The following is a 20731-nucleotide window of genomic DNA, read 5'->3' on the forward strand; positions in this document are numbered from 1 at the left end:
CTCTTATTACACCAACAGGGGTTGATAAAAATGCTAATAACGTCTAGAAGTTATCACCTCTAAGTAGCAGTACCCAACAGCCTTGCATCATTTTGTAACATGTACTTTGTCTCCTAGCTATTCAGGGTTTACGTTTCCTCCCAGACAAGCAGTGCCCATGTTAACAATCATAAAATGGGCTATTTTGACTACGTGGTACAGTCATTGGAACCTTTGAAAAGAGGGTGAAGATCTGAGCTGTTATGACATCCCACAGCCCAAAGTTCAATAGTCCTGGAGAGTGACTGTTTTCAAATACTTTGACCAGTCAGATTAGTTCAGACATGGTCCTTTGAACTGACAACGCTTCAGGCAGAGTAACAGCTACGCTGGTGTGAGTGACAGGTGGCAGAAGTGCCTGAAGCAGGTATAAAATAAGAACAAGATTGCTAATGAATAAGGATACTAACCCTTTAGCCACCAGTGGAATAGAGCCCCCATTGCCAAGGGCTTGTGTCTCACATCAGCACTCACCACTGGTAATTCCAAAGTCAGCCAGCAACAAAGAAGGGATTAAAGATTCTGTTCTCAATAGTCTAAGTGGCAGCTGGGCACACCTGGCCTGACTCACCCACAAACATTCATTCCCATTTCTCACTGGCTCAGAGTGAAAGTTCGCTGGGCTGGCCAGATGCCTCAGAATGCACTGCAATCTGCCAGCATGTGAGAGAATTGAGAAGGGATCAACATGGGATGGGGAGATGCAACTCAGCTGATGGAGAAGGATGTGTGCTGCGTTGGCTCTGCCACGCTCCCTAGTGGTCAATACAGAGCCAGGTTAGAATTCCTTCAGCCATCACTAGACTTATACTGACAACTATGAGAGTACAAAGAGGTAAAAAGGGGTTAAGGGAATATCTGAGCATTTCACTTGCTCCTTACTCAGCTCACATCTCTAGATAGGGCTGGCCAAAGGAGTTAAAGGCATCCTCAGCGTGATCTCTCGCTCTAAGTCACCACTATCTAGTTTGTTATGACTTCAGACAGATTGTGTTCCTTCTGAACAACTATCTTAATTTTCACAGACAAGAATTAATCAGCGTTCATAGAAGGTTACCCACACTCAATTCTGCAGCAGCTCCTCCCTGAAAGCTAGACATCCAGGCAGACTGCAAGATTACAGAAGCATTCACTCACTATGCTGATTACACTAAGTTTCTCCTTAGGAATGGTTACAAAGCAAGTACATGCTCTTTTGATATTTCTTTCAAAATGGCCCTCACTGGCATTCACACTAAACGCACTGGACAATGCTACCTTCCGAATCATTGGTGGGATACCAAATGAAAAGTTTAACTCAGAGACAGATGCAGCATTACATGTCACACTCCCAGTTTTGTGCTGGAGTGCTTGTTTCAGAGGGCAGTAATTCAGAGAAATGACGTACCCCTCCTGTGTTCTGTTTTCGAACATCCAGAGCAGATGCCAGTCCTTTGACAGCCTGTGGATCCTCATACGTCACACTGAAACAAAGGAACAAACAGAACCAATGCGAATCCAGCTGTCATTGAATGCCAGGACAAATGCATTAGGCACTGATCTACTAGTCTGCCTTTTGTTTTATTTGAGGCTAGCATGGAGCACATCATGTTTATGAGTGCAGTAGGTGCCTCTCAGTACAGATAAAAATATATTCTCTGACCCGAGGAGATTACAAATGGATTTCAGATATGACGCAACATGTGATGTGTAAGAGAGAGAGTAGGGAGTGAGAGGGGAGGCAGGACAGGCATCAAATATGATTACCAAGTTACTCACTGAAGGCTAGGGCATATCACAATGGAGCTATTGGGGGGGTTTTTTGAGACAGAATGAGATTTAAATCGGCAAGTTTCTTACAGTTATCATGGTAGAAGTGAGCCTTCAGGTGGCTTTGGCGGTCAGCTCAGAAAGGGCATTCCAAACGCACAGGACAGCACAGAAGAGTGCCTGAAGGTGATTGGGAAGAAGCAGGCACATGGCACTTGGAAGCTGTCATCAATGGTAGAGCAGGAGGGCACAAAATGCTGGGACTGGATAGAGAGCACTTAAGTTTCTATGAAGCCTTAAAAGATGGTGACAAGAAGCTTGAACATGATGTGAAGGGGGAGCCAGTGGAGGGAAGGGGAGACATGACCTCATCAGACAATGGGTAGGGAAGGTGGTCCTACCAGTTATGGGGAGGTCATGATGAAGGTGGCCTCAGTAATCAACAAGTGGTATAAGGAAACAAAGATGCAGGAAAACCCACTAGCTCAGTTCACCAGATCCACTGCCTGTTTACTGGGTATTTAAAAAGATAAGCAAAATTGCTATTGAAAAGGATCATAACCATAGTTATTAAGCTAAGGGAGCACTACCCAGCACTTCTCCTTCAAGCACAAGGGCTAGTAAATCGACTCTCTCAAGCAGATACCAACACCCACCTGTAAATTAGCCACTGGGTGGTGCTACATGCCTGACTTGGTGAAACACCTCTCCCTGGCATGCCTGCTTCTAACAGCCTGAGGGCCTGTGATCCACAATCTCTGCCTTAACAATGAGGAGTCCTTGTGGCACCTCTCTGCCTTGCTTCTGCAGCAGAATAAGCTGCAGCCAAGTGTCTAGGGAGTTGCTTCACTCTATTTTAACAGCATAAGAGCTAATGAAGGTACAATAATCCTCCCTTCTGAAATGATGGATTTCAGTATGCTCTTTGCTCCATTACTTCCCATACGATGGAGATGGAGTTACAGACTGAGAAGAGCAGTTTCAGGTTTCATTTAGTACAACAGGCATAATGGAAACCCTGTAAGGGATCTGGATTTCGATCCCACTATTATGTATTTACCCCAGGCTTAGCATCTCAGTGTGAATTCAGAAACCCTTAGTGCTAATTTAGCAACTCTAAATTAAAATGCTCAACTGATCAAATATATTTCTATTACAGCTGGAGCAGCATGGACATCTGTATTTATGGCTGCTTAAGCCCTCCTGCTCTTAAGGACCTTTGACTCGTAACTTCATAGCTGTGATTTTCCAGGCCTGGTCTCTGCCTGACGAGGATTATTTTTTTGAGAAAATAGGCACAAATAGAATGCAGTGGGTAGTTACGAGCTGAGAAAGGTAATTAAGGTGCATGGGACGCTATCTAGCTGCATTTCTACGGTGCCTGTCACTGCAGGATATTGGTGCTGTTCCTACTGTGATAGCTGGACTCACTTCCAATCTCTGATACTACCTGTATCTCCTTGAATTTGAAACCAGGGAGAGCCCTAGAGAAGGGTTACGTGGAACAAAAATACTTGACAGTCTCCTCTTAATGAGTCTCACTTGAGAGAGATCAAAAGCTCTCAGAAGAACGTGGGTTCCTTTTTCATTAAAAATATTCATGTCTAGTTAGTGCCTGGAAAGGTGCCTGATCTGCAGCCCTGGAGGCTGAAGTCTTGTTTTCTACAGACTAGATAGAGCGTGGGAGCTTCTTCAAGGTGCCCAGCCAACATACCTTGATCTGGAGCAGCAGGAACAAGCCCTAAGTGTGAGATGGTAATTCAGTTTTCAAGCGATAACCTATAGGTGAAAGACTCTAAAGGCATGTCTACACTGCAATTAGACACTGCAGCTGGCCTGTGCCAGCTGATTTGGGCTTGTGGGGCTCAGGCTGTGGGATTATTTAATTGCAGTGCAGATGTTCCAGTTTGGCTGCAGTCTGAGCTCTGGGAACCTCCAATCTTGCAGGGCCCTAGAGCCCGGGCTCCAGGCTGACTGTGGATGTCTACACTGCAAATAAATAGCACCCCAGCCTGAGCCCAACGCAGGTGGCATGGGGCAGCAATGGGTTTTTAACTGCAGTATAGACTTACCCTAAGCCACTGCTAGTCTCCCAAAGTTGACACTCATGCTCTGATACCTTCAGGGTTATTTAGGTGAGGTTAATTCCCACACCCCCACTGTGTAGAAAAATAATTTAAGTGACTTAATTCCTAAGTTTCTAGGTGACTTGAAAATTGAAGGTGAAATGAGATGGCACCTGAAATTACTGAACCAATCTACAGTGGACCTTAGCCTAAAAAAACAACATCTCCACCTACCCAAATAATCCGATGAAATCCAGCAGGAGAAAATTTAGATTAAGTAAAGTCAGAGGACGAAAATCCACATAATTTGAGCTATAAAATCACTTTGATCTGAAGAGGCCTCACTTTTTTGTTCCCTAGGAATAAAGAGCATTAAGGTCAAACGCTAATTTACCTCTTCCGTTGGTCAGCCAAGGAACTGCCTCTTGTCTGCGCAAACATGTCAAAGTCATCTCGAGGGTTACAGTGTTGAAGGGAGCTGAGTGTTCCACTGACGCTGTCTGTGCCCAAGTCTACAACAACAACAACAACAACAAAGTACAGAGCATAAGGGACCAATAGAATAGTGAATTGTGATCAAGTACCAGTCAGGAATACCTAGGATACACAGGAAATCATCAGTTAGTTACAGTGAAAAGTAGATGAGTCATGATGTTGCACTGAGCACTGATGAAGTATGTAGGAGACATCCTCTGGGCCCAGTCCACAAGAGGGTTGAAACTGTACTAGCCACAGTCCTGTTTATACATGGTAGCTGAGTTTTTACTCTGAGTAGCATAGAGAGAGATTTCCCATCTCTCAAGAACCATGATATAGACTATACCACGTAAGTAGTACAAAGCTGCTTTCTCTCCTCCCGTCCCTCAGTTTCATTATGTTTTTGAGAACCCAGGCAAGGAGGGAATGAGGAAAAACAAACGCAGGAACGTGAGGAGATGAAGAAAGTTAATGGAATGAGAGAAAATCATTTGCATTTTTCTGTATTATGAATTTGCACTGAGATTCAATTGGTTTCACATGGTTCTGTCAGTGATAAGGGACCAATCACAGCCACATAGCTAATTTTAAACAATTTTCATAGATGATAAAGCCAGAATGGACTCCTGTGACATCTAGTCTGACTTCCTGTGTAACACAGGGCAAAGGACTTTCCAGAATTAATTCCCTGTTTGAACTAGAGCCTCTCTCTTGGAAAAGCATCCAATCTCAATTTTAAAATTGCCAGTGATGGTGAAATCTGCCACAACTCTTGTTAAGTTGTTCCAATGGTTAATTAGCCTGTTAAAAATGTGAGCATTATTTTCAGTGTGCATTTACCTACATCCTTCTTGAATTGTGGACAGCAGAACTGGACACAGTATTCCAGGAGCAGTTGCACCAGTGCCAAACAAAGTAGTAATATAACCCTCCTTACCCCTACTCGATATTCCAAGGATCACAGTAGCCCTTTTGGCTGCAGCATCACACATGTTCATCTGATTATCCACCGTGACCCCAAGTATTTTGAAGAGTCTCTGCTTCCCAGAAGAAATCCCCCATCCCCCCCATTCTTTGTTCCTAGATGTATGACTTTACATTTGGCCATATTAAAATGCATATTGTTTGCTTGCACCAAGTGATCCAAATCACTCTGTATCTGTGACCTGTCCTCTTAATTTAACACTCCCCCAACATTTGTGTCATCTGCAAACTTTATCAGAGACGATTTGGGGTGTGTTTGTTTTTTAATCTTTTCACCATGTTTTACAAATTTTATATTTTAATTGGTTTTAAACCCCAATGTCCCTTGCATTAATACAGAACACCAAGTTCCAAATGTTGGCATTTCTCTGTTGAAAAATGCTCACACTGAAATATTTACTGTTCAGTAAGGTTCAGAAGAGGACAACTATTTTGCGCAAGGATTCAGTCTTCTCAGCTGTAGTTCTTAGCCCTATGCTTTTCTCCATTGTTAAATTGGCTGGGACTCCAAAGCAGAGGTCAAATGGAATGACCAGATCAAGAGCCCTCTCATTTAGTTTAAAACACAAGATTTTGCGCTTGGAGAGAACCATTCATCTGAGGATTTCTATTAAAGTTTGTAAAAGTGCTTCTAAGTCTCAAACCCCTTTGGAGCAAGTAAATCAGTAATATCCTGACTTTACAGATAGGAAAATGGAAGCACAGAGGTTAAGTGAATAGCCCAAGGTTACAGAGTGAATCGGTGACCGACTAAAGCCCATATCCATCTCCTTTTCTAACCACTGGACAATGCTTTTTACCCACAGCTCTTCTTAATGTCACCAGGCTGCTATTAGTAACTACTACCTCAAACAAAATCCAGGCACTTGTTAACCCAGTGACCCAAATGTAGACCCAACACAGAGTGGCTAGGGACTAGTCGTATGTAGCTTCTGTTCCATGCTGATCTGCCCTTTAAAAACTAGGTACTTACCAAGCCCTGCGAGTTGTGAGGAAAGTGAAGTTGGAGGTGCTGTGCTTCCCACCACTGGGCTCACAACAGCTGGGGAACCAGGGCCCAGATCTATTAAATTATCCTCCGTCACTTCACTCAGCACCTGTTGGGACAGTCAAGATGGTAGGTTATACTTCCTGCCAAGCAATTATAACAGAGACAAAATAAGAGAAGAATGATGGATGCTTCCTAAAACAGCCCTCTGTGGAAAGCTGTTGCAAATGGGAGTATTTTTAATTAGGCTTTTAGACTATGAATGCAACACAAGTAGACAGAAAAGATATCTATCTTGCTGGGTCACTGCCCAAAAAGCAGTATAGGCTCAACGTCTGGCTTGCTTTTATGGTATTATCCCATCCAACACAGCCTTGAAAAACCGCTCACACATCTCCCCTATTACCTCCGAATTAGTTAAGTTGCCTTCTGTTTCTGCGTCCCCTTTAGCTTTGGAGCCGTGCAATAGTAAGAGCTAAGCCCCAAAAGGCCTCTCTCTTTTTCACCTCATTTTGTACATTCAATACCAACCAGTCATGGAAATGTTCTTCACCATAACTAGTGTTACAACGCAGACACTCAGCGTGTGTTTGGCAGAAGTTTCCTCTGAGTGTACCACGCCTGTAGAAGGTGAACTGGATACTTACTCCATTAGTGGCGCTTTGTGCCGAACGGCCTGATCTGTACCGTTCAAACCTGTTATAAAACAAAAGAGACTATCAAACACATGCACTCTGAGCCAGTCAAGTTCAAGACAAAGCCAGGACATGTCTGTGAGGGTGAAGATAGCTTTCCTTGGCTTCTGGTGGGATCTCCCAGCTGCTATGAAGGAAGAAAGGAAACTATTACAGAGGTTGTGTTCTTGGGCTCCAGCAGGGATGGTGTTGACTAAATTGCTCTTACAGCACGTAGAGGCCAGTACATCCAGGGTAAGCAGCGTCAAGGGAAGTGTACAGCTTCCCTTCATCAACTGCCACTTGACAGGATTTTCCGAAGAAACGGGGTAGGAGAACTTGGAGCCCGAAGGGTAATACCTCTGACCGGAGAGTTGAGTACTAACAAGTCTTGCTCCCATCTAGGAGCTCCCCATCACCCAAAAAACGTCTGTACACGCCCCTCCCCAAGCATTTCCTGCTTTGCAGAGCAGCACCCTAGCACAGCTCTGCCCAAGGAGCACGCTACAGTACATTCAGTGCTTCTGCAAACCTCATCTCTCTCAACATCTCATGGGTCTGTCCCCTTGTCTAAACACTCCCCAGTACTCAGCAGCTGCTCAGGGCCAATGCCTAGGCAGACACTCCCCAAGCACAAAATAAGCCACTTCAGCTAAAACAGATTGATTAGAGGAAAAAGCCTGGCTGGGCAGGGTCATTTGTTTCCACTAGCTGTATGTCTGTAGCCCAGACTAAGCCTTATCAGTCACTAAAAATGGGTCTTCCCTACTCTGCAGGGTTGCCCTCATGCAGATCTAAGAACATAAGAATGGCCATATTGGGTCAGATCAATGGTCCATCTAGCCTAGTATCCTGTCTTCCAACAGTGGCCAATGCCACGTGCTTCAGAGGGAATGAACAGAGCAGATAATCATCAAGTGATCCATCTGCTGTCCTCCATTCTCAGCTTCTGGCAAACAGAGGCTAGGGACACTCAGAGCATGGGACTGCATCTCTAACCACCCTGGCTAATAGCCGCTAAGGGACCTATTCTCCATGAATGTATCTAGTTCTTTTTTGAACCCTGTTATGGTTTTGGCCTTCACAACATCCTCTGACAAGGAGTTCCATAGGCTGACTGTGCATTGTGTGAAGAAATACTTCCTTTTGTTTGTTTTAAACCTGCTGCATATTAATTTCATTTGGTGATCCTAGATCTTGTGTTATGAGAAGGAGTAAATAACACTTCCTTATTTACTTTCTCCACACCAGCACGATTTTATAGACCTGATTTTATATTTTTCCAAACTAAAAAATCTCAGTCTTTTTAATCTCTTCTCATATGGAAGCTATTCCACACCCCTCATTTTTGTTGCCCTGCTCTGTATCTTTTCCAATTCTAAATATATCTTTTTTGAGATGCAGCAACAAGATCAGCACACAGCATTCCAGGTGTGGGCGTACAATGGATTTATATAGAGGCATTATGATATTTTCTGTCTTATTATCTATCCCTTTCCTAATGGTTCCTAACATTCAGTTAGCTTGTTTGACTGCTGCTGCACATTGAGTGGATGTTTTCGGAGAACTATCACACTGACTCCAAGATCTCTTTCTTGAGTGGTAACTGCTAATTTAGACCCCATCATTTTATAGATCTAGTTTGGATTATGTTTTCCAATTTGCACTGCTTTGAATTTATCAACATTGATTTTCACTTGACATTTTGTTGCCCGGTCACACAGTTTTGTGAGATCCCTTTGTAACCCTTCGCAGTCTGCCTGGGACTTAACTATCTTGAGTGGGTTTGTATCATCTGCAAATTGTGCCATCTCACTGTTTACCCCTTTTTCCAGATCATTTATGAATATGTTAAATAGAACTGGTCCCAGTACAGACACCACTATTTACCTCTCTCCATTCTGAAAACTAACCATTTATTCCTACCCTTTGTTTCCTATCTTTTAACCAGTTATTGATCCATGAGAGGACCTTCCAGCTTATCCCATGAGTGCTTGCTTTGATTCAGAGCCTTGTCAAAGGCTTTCTGCAAGTCTAAGCACACTGTATCCACTGGATCACCCTTCTACATGTTTGTTGACCCTCTCAAAGAATTCTAATAGATTAGTGAGGCATGATTTCCCTTTACAAAAGCCATCTATCACTCTCCTTCCTTATTATGAAACGCAACAAAACATTTTAAAGTCAGCCTGTTTCTGAATAAAGATTAATTAGAAACTTCAACCCCCTCCACCCAGGATGAAAGTCTGGACCTGTGCGTGTTCATTCAATACCATGGGCCTTCTGCCAGCAAGATAATATCAGAGTGAACTGCAAAGATTTCTTAAACTAACATGCATCCGACGAAGTGGGTATTCACCCACAAAAGTTCATGCTCCAATACTTCTGTTAGTCTATAAGGTGCAACAGGACTCTTTGCTGCTTTTACAGATCCAAACTAACATGGCTACCCCTCTGATACTTAAACTAACAGTGGAAGCTAAATTTTTAATTAAGTGCAAATATAAAGGGAAGTTTAGGCTCAAATTTCTGTAAGTGTCTGTGGAGGCTGTGCATGCTCAGCTTCGCTGGAATATCAAGTCCCCCTCTGCTTACTACCAAAAATGAAAGCATCCCTACAGCAGCACACATTTCTTACTAGAAAGATTTACAAGCCACTTTCTCCTCTTAACCAACAAGCTCCAAATTCAAGAAGTCAGCTCCTGCTTGCATCCACTGATTGCATTTTATGTCATCAGTAGCACCAGAAATCAACATCTGGAATTTTGAACGCTGAGTAACGGAGGTAAAGGAGGAGGAGGATAAACTGGTTTTCACATGCTTGAAATATTCAAACCTACGCAGGATTCTGCAATTTATTTGCTCTTTTCAAACATTTTTTTTCAACTGTGCAGCTGACCTTTAGGTGTAAAATGCAATAATAAGCTTAACCCCATTCAGTGAGATCCGAGATGGAGAAAAATGTTTGAAGTTTCACCATTTTACCGGTGATCAGTCTCATTCTGAGCCTTAATCAGAGACATTTACAATTCGCTACTTGTAAAGTCCTGCTCACAGGTGCTGAATTGTCCCAGTTCAGAGCATGAGGAACAAGTCTAGTTTGGAAATTGTGAAGAGTCTGGAGCAAAAGGCTAGGTGAAATGGATTGGGGGATACGGATTTTTTGCATCAACATGCAGTTTTCCTGTGACAGCACAAAATCACACAGCTAGAGTCTAATTTATTTTTAAAAATCTTTTTATAAACGAGGCTGGTGTTATCAGTAGGGGAGACAAGCATCCTTTTTTTTAACAGGTTTGCCTCCTGCACCAATCAGTCAGGGAAAGATTAAACTTTCCCCAAGAGTGCTACAGTTAGTAGGGTACGTAATGTAATAGCAATCAGTCTCCTAATTTTAAAAACACATTTCTGGTTTTGAATTTAAAAGGTAGGAGCTCAGCCCTTATTTGCAATTTTTACAACCCAGTGCTTTGAGAAGACACAGCTACACTCAAATCAGTTCTCTTTTTTGCGATTCTAAAAGAAACCAAAATTCAGTGGCTATGAAAAAAATCTCAGCAGCTTTTAAAACCAGTATCTGTAAGCCTTCTTGGGGACGCGGAGGAATTTAAGGCCAATCACAACAGAGAACACATGAATTCTTCATACAAGTTTCTTGGTCGAGTTCCTCCCATTTGCTTTGTGTTTCATCTTATCGATTGCTTAATAATTTGTCCTCCATTTGTGAGAAAACCCAAAATGTGGGCGTAAATGGGACTACTGGAAAAGGTGTCGCACCTCTCATATCTGAGGAAGACGTTATTTAAATCATCATTCACATGCAGCAGTTCCTCCGTGACTTCTTCATTGGACACTCGGGAGATAAGTTCCACAATCCTCTGCTGCATAGTTCTACAGGTTCGGTTCAATTCCTAAGGAAATAAATTGCACACACCTGTATTACGATAACCAGCCAAGAACAAGTATATTTGCTTGGGCTCTGTTTGCAGCCACATGCATCAGTGGCTCAGCATTCTCAGTCAGCTGAGAAGTACCAACACAATGTGGATTATGGAAGATTAAATGCCACCCAAGAAAACACATACTTCAGAAGGACCATGGCCTAAAACCTTGAGGGCCTATTTACGACTCTGTGTCCAGTTCTTCTTTAATCATAAGTACATGGCAAAGAGTTTAAAATTAAATACCTGTGGATTATTTTCATAAATAGTAAGCATACTACAGCACGGGCCTCCCAGAATGGAGACACTGGGTTTTCTGCCTAGCAGCACAAAGCACCAAAGGTATTGTCCTGTGGGGCTTAGGAGCATGGGGAAGCGATCACTGGTATTTGCCACTGGTTTGTCTAGACACAGTGAAAAAGGAACACCCCAGCAGCTGGGAAAATGGAGGCACATAGTATGAAGTGTGACCATGTATTATGGAAACAAACACTACACACATTGCTGAACTACATGCGGACACATTCTGGATAGTAGTATTACGCAACACCAAATAGTGGAGTCTCATCATGGTCAGTGTATCCACTGATAGGATGTAACCCAGAGCACTGAGTGATTAAGGAGAGAACCTTAAAGGCTAGGCTGCATAGATGTGTGCATTGTAGACGTCTTTCACCCCAAGGGATATGGGTTCTAGTCTGCCTTAGTTAGGTGATCTCCTGCTTTCTCTGCCATCACCAATGAATGGGTATAATACTCTTTCACCTCTGGCAGTCTCAGAGGGCACGGACCAGAGGTTAAAACTGACATGTCAGGAGAGCTGCCTGGCACTACTGCTTAGACCCCAGTTTTACTCCAACGAGCATAAGCTTTTCAACCAAATCATGTCCCACCTTCTCCCACCCATCCCCAGAGAGGAAATTCAGCACTAAACAAGGATGACTTGTTGGTACATAACCTTTGGGATGAAAGCAAAACGTGTTTGTTTTCCTTGCTTGCTCTGACATTCTAAGCTCTGGATAAATTTCACTTCATGCAGTCCAGCTGCCTTAACAGCTTGAGGAACATGTTCTCCAATGTCAGTTTTGATCCCATCACTTTAGAAGCAGATTGTGACATTTCAGAGGTTTGCTTGCTGCCATAGTGGATAGGGCTGACAGTCTCTATCTATTCTGCTCAGACTTGGCTCTTAGGCAGGCTGTTTACATTTAATTGTGGAGGAAAATGTCAGGAACTATTTAAGAAGCATGACTATATAAAACCTCAAAGCAAGAAGTCCTTCACATATAAGTATCCAGCTCACACCTTTCCTTCTTTAAAAGTCAAAAATAGTCTCTCTCCTCTGTGACCCAGATTTAGGCTGCATCAGCTGGAGAGAAACAGTCTGAATAAAGAATCACTACTGTCACACTTCACTGTGTGATCATTTCTCTAACCTCAGAGCTAGACTGAGATTACACTGGGTCAGGATTTTTGTGGGGGTTTATAAATGTAAACAAAAGGTTCTGTGCTGTTTTGGTCTGCCACGGTGTCCTGGAAGCTGCTTTTGTTTTGATCAATCCAATCCAAACGGCTTAGTAGCTGAAAGGCTCTTTATCTATTGTAAAGTGTCTCATCAGCTGCCATGATGGCTCCGTGACAACACACACTGCTGCTGCATCGGAGAGAGCAGTGTTTGGACCAACTTCAAACTCTGGTGCATCACAGAAAGCAATTCCCTGCCTTGCTCCCACTGTGCCACTGGTCCAGTGATGAGACGATGCCTTCTCTTCCGAAGTAGGCAACTACAGGAACAGGGACAGGAGGTGGAAAGTCAGCTCATCAGTTTCTCAGGGCAGAGACCTTGTTTACTTCATGTTTGTATAGCGCTACCTGCCTGCCCCCAAACTGAGTGCACTGCCCCAATAGCGCCCTTTACCATTGCTGGCTTGGGGAACAAGACATGAAGCCTGAGAGATTAACTTAGTCCCACTAAGGCTGGCTCATCTGGACCACTGTTGATTCAGATCCAGAAGGGCCATTATGATTACCTAGTCTGAAATGCACAGCACAAGCCAGAGAACATCAAACAGTTTCCTACATCAAGCCCATAACTTCTGGTTGAGCTAGAGTTCCTTTTAGAAAGAGATGAAGAATCGACAGTATCCCTGGGTAAAATTTAATCCATCCTGGAACAGACAATAGGTTGGTGCTCTGTCAGGATTTGGGTCTTTTTGCCATTATAAAGATGGTCCTGAGTATTTGCTGAAGTACAGATTGCATTGGCCTTCCTCCAATGTCAATTCTTTCTTCGGGTTCCATATCACAGGATTAGCGAAAGCTTAAGGAGCACGCGAAGTTCACAGAACAGGACTGAAGTTGCCTTGAGTGTTTCATCACATACCTCAATTGCACAACAGCATCCAAAAAGCGTGACTATTGCCCAGTTAAGGAGTCCAGACACAAGCACACCTCCAATACAGAACCAGGCAAAGCAAGGAATTGAAGTGGAGTGTAGGAAAAGGAAACCCCATCATGCCAGGCTGCAGGAACAGATTTGCTGGAAAACACACTTACCTGTAGTAACTCAAGGTCCGACGAATCCTCCTGTCCAGGAACCATTTCTGTTAACATTTCAGACATCACGTTTGTGTTCCCACGAACAATATCCAGTTCACTACGCAGCCGGGCGATCTGTTTTTGGGGAGGAGGGAAAGCAAGGACCATATTACCTTTCAGAGTTAAGCAGAACATTTTTAAGAACTGGCTCTGCAACTCCCCTGCTTCTGCGATTTGAGTTGGGAGCAGCACATCTGATGCTTGTCATTGGAGGTCACAGAGAGGCTGCTACATGTCATCATAAAGAAGATTACTTATCTAGAGTAAGGTAAATTTTAGACCGGTGATGAAGACAGACGCTATGAAGGACGTGGCAGAATTCACAGGCTTGACAGAATTCGATTTTTGTTTTCTCCAATTTCAACAATTAATATTCAGTTTTATTTTTAAGACTTGTTTTGATTTTTAACTACTTTTATTTTTACAGTTGCTGGAAATTAAGGGGTGGCAGGGTTGGGATTAGGGCAGCACTGACAGGCGGGTTGCAGATGGCTCCCTGTGCTGCCGGAAAGCTGGTGACATTGAATCACAATGCACACGATGTGGGGAAAGCTGCGGTCCTGATGGGGCAGAACAGACACCAGAGCCACAAGGACGGAGACATTCCTGTTGCTGAATGGCTCCTGCCTGGGGATGGAGCCATTCAGCAGCAAGGTGGCCTCTGCGGTGGCCCACGACAACACCCCCTCACAGTCTTGGCCAGGAGGTCTCTGCTCCTCCGGGCCGGGACAACAGACTTCCCTGCACCTTGTGCCTGCAGAGTCTGGGTTCATTGGCCCTATGGCAGCGCAGGGAGCCCCAGTGACCCTGCTCCCTCACTCCCATGACAGCAGGGCTGCAGAGGGCTCCCTGTGCTACTGCAGGGCTGGGACACCCTCTCCCTGAAGGCAGTACCAACTGTTGCCAATTGATTTTTTTTGTCGATTTCAGTGTCAGCTGAAATCGACGTTTACTGACCTCTGTGGATTGAAATCAAATCCTGCCAGGCTTAGTTATTCATCACCATGACAAAGCCAGCTGTGCTAACAATCGGATGGAAACATGGAAGCAAACAAGAAGAGCAGCTAAATTAAACCGAATTATGCTACAAAACATTACACTCCCCTCTCAAAATGCAGATGGACGAGGGGAAAAGGAGGCATGACCCCTGGATCAGGGCTTTTCCACTTCGGAGTTGCATTCATTTCATCTCACAGGAAGGAGGGGCCAATGGTTAGGGTGCTAGCTTGGGACTTGAGAGCCCCAAATTCAGTTCCCAGTTCTGGCACAGACTCCCTTTGTGAGCTTGGCCAAGTTCTTTAGTCTCTGTGCCTCCGCTCCCCATCCATGAGGTGGGAATAGTAAGACTTACCTACCACCCAGGGGCTGGGAGGATGGATACATTAAAAGACTGAGATGCTCAGATAGTACAGTAATAGGGCTCACATGTGTGTATCTAAGATAGACACAGCTGTAAGAAAATTGCACAACTTGTAATACCTTTTAAAACCTTTTACAGCTGCCGCAAATTTGAGAGATGCTACGATCCCCTGCACCAGGTTGCAAAGCCAATCATCGCTTTAGGCCTGCCCTCCCTTCCCGCCATGGCAGAAGGGTGGCTGGGTGTAATCTGAGCAAGTGGTGTCGCAACCTGTTGGACAAGGTCACACCACCACTCAAATCTGGCCCACTCCAGCCACTGCCACACTTGCCTCCGAGAACCAAGCAGGACACACGATGTCTCTTCTGTGCTGCTGCCCTGCTTTGGAAGCCAGGCTACATGCCTTGAACTGCAACTTTAACCAATGGTGGCCGCAACATTTAAACAACAACAAAAATCACAACTTTCTTACAGCCTTAAAGGCAGATTGATTTCACAATCCACAACAGGAGAAATGGTCACTAGACAAAACCAGGTCTCGGTTGCAACTGAAACTTACCTTCAGAAAAATTAAAATAGATGACTATGACGACAGGCTGATTTACTGAGCTAAGAGCCTTACTCACCTATTCACTTGAAATAACCAGAATTATATCCCAGTACCTGCTCAGAATTGGCAGTGATGGGACCAGTCACATTCAGAGGTGGGGCCTGAGGAGCTGGATATGCAGTAGGAGATGGGGATGAATAGGAACTCGTGCTCGTCTTTTGCTGGGACTGGGACACATGCATATTTGCTGCTGGATCTACTTCAGGAACACTCTGTTACACCAGAAAAAGAAAGGGTTCAAATGCTGAATGCTGACAGTGCTTGGTTTGCATCAACCCTAAGGCAATATGCCCAAATACAAGCCATAGCTCCACCTTCAGGAAAAGGTTGATTTTTGTTATGGAATACAAGCCGACCTATCAGAGCACAAATGTGGAATAGCAATGACAAGCTACGTTCATCTTTTCTGTCCCAATCCGTAACTTTTAGTTCCAGTTTTCCTCCACAAGAAAGGCAAGGAGGAAAATAAAAACAAGGGTCAGAGAGTGAAAGAAACGTAGCCTAGAAATGAAGTCACATTTTACAAAATCATTTGCTACACACACATTGCAGGTAATTTACTTTGCTGTCACAACCGTAAGTGCATTTCCTTTTTCTGTGTATTTAAATCTGCAGCTATATTATTACATCGCCATATAGTTTCACAGTGAACAGTCTGAATATTTGCGATCAGTACGTTTACTTTCCAACAGTAATAGCTGAGTCAAGTTTGTAAGCCCTGATTGTCAAAGGTACTGAGTGCCTGAGGCTCACACAAAGTCAACGGGAGCTGTGGTTGCTTAGCACCTTTGAAAGTGGCGGACGTCTACTGGTTTCTCATGATGTTCCCCCATGAATTGTGTAAAGCAAAATAAAAAGTACACAAAATGCAGAACTCTGGCTTGCAACCTTTGAAAGTCAGGCCTTCTTTGTTCATCTGCACAACATTCATTGAAGGCAGTACCGCCATATCAACAGAAACAATTGTCCTCTCTGGGGGAGAGAGAATTAACTCAACAATAGATCCTGACAGGGCTGGTCCTGAGCAGATTAGTTAAATTTGTGTGGCAGTTTGGTGATACATCACAATATTCAGTACAGAACAAGTGTATAAAACTCATTCTGTTCTTGCACTGATGTTTGTCTCAAGGGGATGCCAGTAGCTTATCAGCCTCTCAACCCAGTTCCCTTATTGGTTTCCATTCCCTTTTACTATTACAAAGGCCATCCATGTTTGAGAAAGTTTGGGACAAGTTTCATAAATCAGTAGCTGAGGAAAAGAGCAGAAGAGTAGTATCCAATTATTCATATGGCCCTGGAAAATGCTTCACTGCAGCTTACCCTCTGTGGTGTGTGTATTGGAGACAAAGCATCAAGATCTGCCATAGGAAACTCTATCCCTTTCCTTTTGAGTTCTTCATAAATATGCACTACTCCAGTTAGATCGGGGCTACTTCGAAATGCATCTGCCCAAGCCTGGAAAACAATATACAGGATTATTCATAAGACTTCCATATGATCTGCAAGTTCCCTTCTACCTCTTTTGTCACACGACTCAGATCTAAACCAGAAACGCATTCATGCATTTCAGTCTCAAAGGAGACTTTCAATATTAGAGCTTATTGAAAGATTCTGAGTTACTACCCAGATGGTCAAGCATCAAACAGAACATAAATGGGGATTCACAGTGGCTAGCAGTCCCACATAATTACATAGGCAGAAGTGGTTAATGCACTCATTTAGTTACATTTGGTGGTACATTGATATTTGCCCTCATACTTAACTCTAGCCCTGCAATAAACGTTGAGACAGAAGCAATTCCTAAGAAATGTAATAAAAGGCAAAGGATCATCTAAGTGCACACACCAAGATCTCTTGGGTTATATTCCAAAAGACCGTACTTTCGTTAAAAGTTTGGTCCACACGGCTTTTCGTGTGGAAGAAGCCACATGGAAGGTAAAGAACTACTGTTAAATGAGAGAGCTATTCAGAGAAATGTGGGTAAGACTGGAGTAAGTTCTCCACAAATGCTCACTATGTAGTCATTTTCTGAAAAAATACTTTGACTATTTTCACCCCAAAAAAGTTTTCAGCCATCACTTCAATCAAGGATAAAATAGATTAAAAATAAGAATAAAAATAATTACACTCTTACTCTGCTCACTTCTAGGAAATTGTATTTAGTACCCTATATACCTCGTGAAGAATCCATCATTTCTTGGAGGCTAACAGTTCTGCTTCCCAGTACTGTTACAGTAAATTAATTGCACTGATTGTTCAGATGCAATGGGAGTTCCACCGATCTCATTTCAGCAGGAGAAACTATCTCCAATTGGCAAGAGCCATTCGGGTTTGAAAGGTCAGTTTCAAGGAAGCTTCCTTAATTACAACAGAAACATCCTTGTTGCAGAAGTAACTAATCTTGTAGTGTCCTGATGTTTGTAATGTACATGAGAGGCAGTTTCTATAGAATAGCATTTTCCACTTTGTCTTTCTATTGACCATTAACTAATAGAGTGAAACGGAAGTGGCCCCAGGTGAGCTCTGTTTAGCTATTGCACAGAATGACTCACGCTCCCAGTACCACCCCATGTGCACTGCATTGCTGCACAGAGCCCTTACTATGGTTTGGTTCCCCAGGAAGAGGGACAATTGCACCCCTGCTTCACTGGCTTCCTCTAGCTATTTCTGCATCCAGTTCAAAATCAGTGAGCTCACATCACCCCCAGCTCTGTGGCTTCCTACTCTTCTACCTGCTAATCTGGCCTTTCCTCTGCAACTCTCCACCCCTGCAGAAAGGGGAGACACTCATTTGTGCTGCTCTGCCTGTGTGGATCTCCCTCCCCATTGAATCATCTCCAGTCTTTAAATCTTGCCTTTTGATTTGAACTTTTTTTTTTTTTTTGAGGGGTCCAGCTTTCACCTGGACAATGGCACAGCCGGGAAGAAGGAACTTCAGTTCACCTCACATCCAAATAGCTGAGCTACTGAACTCCTATTTCCAAAAGTTGTAGTGTGGCATAGTGCAGGCCCTAGCCCTGCTAGATTTGATCTTGTGAGCACCTGATCCAGGCGAGAGCTGTATTCTATAAAATACAGTTTTAATTGACACTCTATGAATAAATTAAAAATGTTGTGAAATCTGTTGGTTGACTATAGAGGCCATACTACCCGTTATGGCCAACTTAGTCAGTACAACATTATTTGTATGACTGTAGCACCTAGAGCAGCCAGGTGAGTTATTTCCAGTACCGACAGGGATAGTTAATGTAGTACGGGTAGTACTGTTAATGCCATTGTACAAGGCACTGAGAAGAACTCAGCTGGAATACTGTGTACAGTTCTAGTCACGCATGTTCAGGGAAGATGGATTCAAACTAACATCTTCAGAGAGGGGCTGGGAGGATGATTGGGGGAATGGAAAGCCAATTTTATTAGTGGAGACTAAAACAGCTTGGCTTGTTTAGCCTCGCAAAACAAAGGCTGACAAATACATCAGGGAGTAAACACCAGGGCGGGAGAAGAGCTATTTAAGCTAAAGAACAATGTTGGCACAAGAACAAATGAGTATAAAACTGGCCATGACTAAAGTTAGGGTAGAAATTAGAAGAAGGTTTCCAACTATCAGAGGAGGGAGGTTCTGGAACAGCTTCCCAACAGCAGTAGGGGGCACAAACTACTTAACTAGTTTTAAGATGGAGACACAAAGCCACCATCCAATTTGCAGCAATCCACGCTCAGGAAAGACACAGGAGTATAACAGCTAGGGTTGCTTCAGGAGATGTCTGCACAGCACATTCCCATACTTCTAGCTTATGCTATTAGTCCTCACTTGTATAGGCATTAAAATTCCCTATTATTAAATCATAAGTCTACAGAAGAGGGGAAGTGTGGGCCATTAAAACGCTATAATAGAGTGGAGCTGGGAAGAGACAGCAACCCCTTGGATCAGAGAACAAGAGTAGAGTCTTAAAGCTGAGGAAAGCTGGATGAGAAGCAGGATATTCCATGTGTGTGTGCCCCCATCAGGGAGCTGAGAAGTACTTCCGTAGTCCCTTTCTCTGAATTATCCGGCAAGCTAGAAAACAAAGTCACTCACCACCTCTGACAAAACAAAGCCATCGTGAGAGGAGCCAACCACAGGCAACTCTTCACAATTTCCATTCTGCATACGCCAAAAGGCATTTCGGATTCTGAACCAATGAAGGTTTTTAACCCCACCGAACTAGATCTATTCAGATATAAATATATGTAACTATAAAGAGCAATGACTCTGGCTTCACGGTAACGTTGCAACCACTGTTCCACTCTAGTTCTATTAATGGATGGAAACGACGTGAATCTGGGTATCAAGTTAGCCAGCATCCTAAAAAACCACTGTAGAAGCCTTAGTAAGGAAATAAACACACTTTGGTGTTAAGAAGTTTCTATTAATAGCACATAATACAGATTATTGTACTGTGACCTCACCCGTCGGCTTTCCCACCGAAGGGAGGGACGTGTGAAGGCTCACTCGGACTAAGAGGAGTCTCTTTTAAATAGTTCTATTAAAGTTGCATTATTTATGGAAGTAGCAGTGGGGTGGAAGGGAGGGCGAAGGGGCTTCTGAAGCACCTAGTCCACTCCTAAGTCGTCCACCCAATTTATTTTCTGTTTAAAAAAAATATAACTTATTTAGTAAGTCTTAGTGGCTTCATTTATGTTCCTGTATATGCTTTAAATATGTACCACCCGAGAAACAACTAGAGATTCAGTAGCCCGTTTCCCCGCTCAAATTAAAGACATGTTTTGAAAACTGTATTATGTGCCTGTAAACCTATTCCCACCAAGAACCACCACAGCACCTTTCTATACTGTAGTTTTTAATATACAAAGTTTGTAACTGTCTGGTGTTTGCAATAGCCTAGTAAAAGCTTGCAAATAAAGCTTCCCATGACTGTCAAGCTTCCTCCAGCACCAGTGTTTCTTCATGCAATTCTAATGGGACATGAAATTAGCACGGCTTTGTTTACCTTTTTGTGCAGCATACAAAAAAGTGGCAGATGTGCACTTCTGACCTTTACCACTTTGGGTAAGGAGCTGACAGTTCAGGAAACAGTATGAGAGTAAGCTGCTGCTGCAGAGCAAGCAGAGGAAATGAGATCTTTTGATGAATGTTACTTATAGAAGTACAAAGGGCTTATTAAAGATGGAAAAGTAGTCCCATTTTCAGACAGGGAAATGGAGCAGAGAGAGATTAAAGACTGATCTTGTACTATTTAAAAAA

The 20731-nt window shown here is 43.3% G+C and overlaps 1 protein-coding gene across 4 annotated transcripts in view; it reads right to left on the reverse strand.

Annotated features, from left to right (window-relative positions):
- TOM1L2 (target of myb1 like 2 membrane trafficking protein) overlaps positions 1-20731 on the reverse strand; it is a 65984-nt gene that overhangs the window by 17476 nt on the left and 27777 nt on the right. For all 4 annotated transcript variants that reach the window (XM_044979188.1, XM_044979186.1, XM_044979185.1 and 1 more), the window contains exons 5-12: positions 16807-16941; positions 15540-15698; positions 13475-13591; positions 10755-10888; positions 6951-6999; positions 6289-6412; positions 4249-4366; positions 1427-1502 (exon numbers count right to left, since the gene is read on the reverse strand). In XM_044979188.1, coding sequence (XP_044835123.1) covers positions 1427-1502; positions 4249-4366; positions 6289-6412; positions 6951-6999; positions 10755-10888; positions 13475-13591; positions 15540-15698; positions 16807-16941 — 912 coding nt within the window. The remainder of the gene's footprint in view (positions 1-1426; positions 1503-4248; positions 4367-6288; positions 6413-6950; positions 7000-10754; positions 10889-13474; positions 13592-15539; positions 15699-16806; positions 16942-20731) is intronic.

Source organism: Mauremys mutica, chromosome 11 (genome assembly GCF_020497125.1).
Source record: "Mauremys mutica isolate MM-2020 ecotype Southern chromosome 11, ASM2049712v1, whole genome shotgun sequence".
Classification (NCBI taxonomy): domain Eukaryota; kingdom Metazoa; phylum Chordata; order Testudines; family Geoemydidae; genus Mauremys; species Mauremys mutica.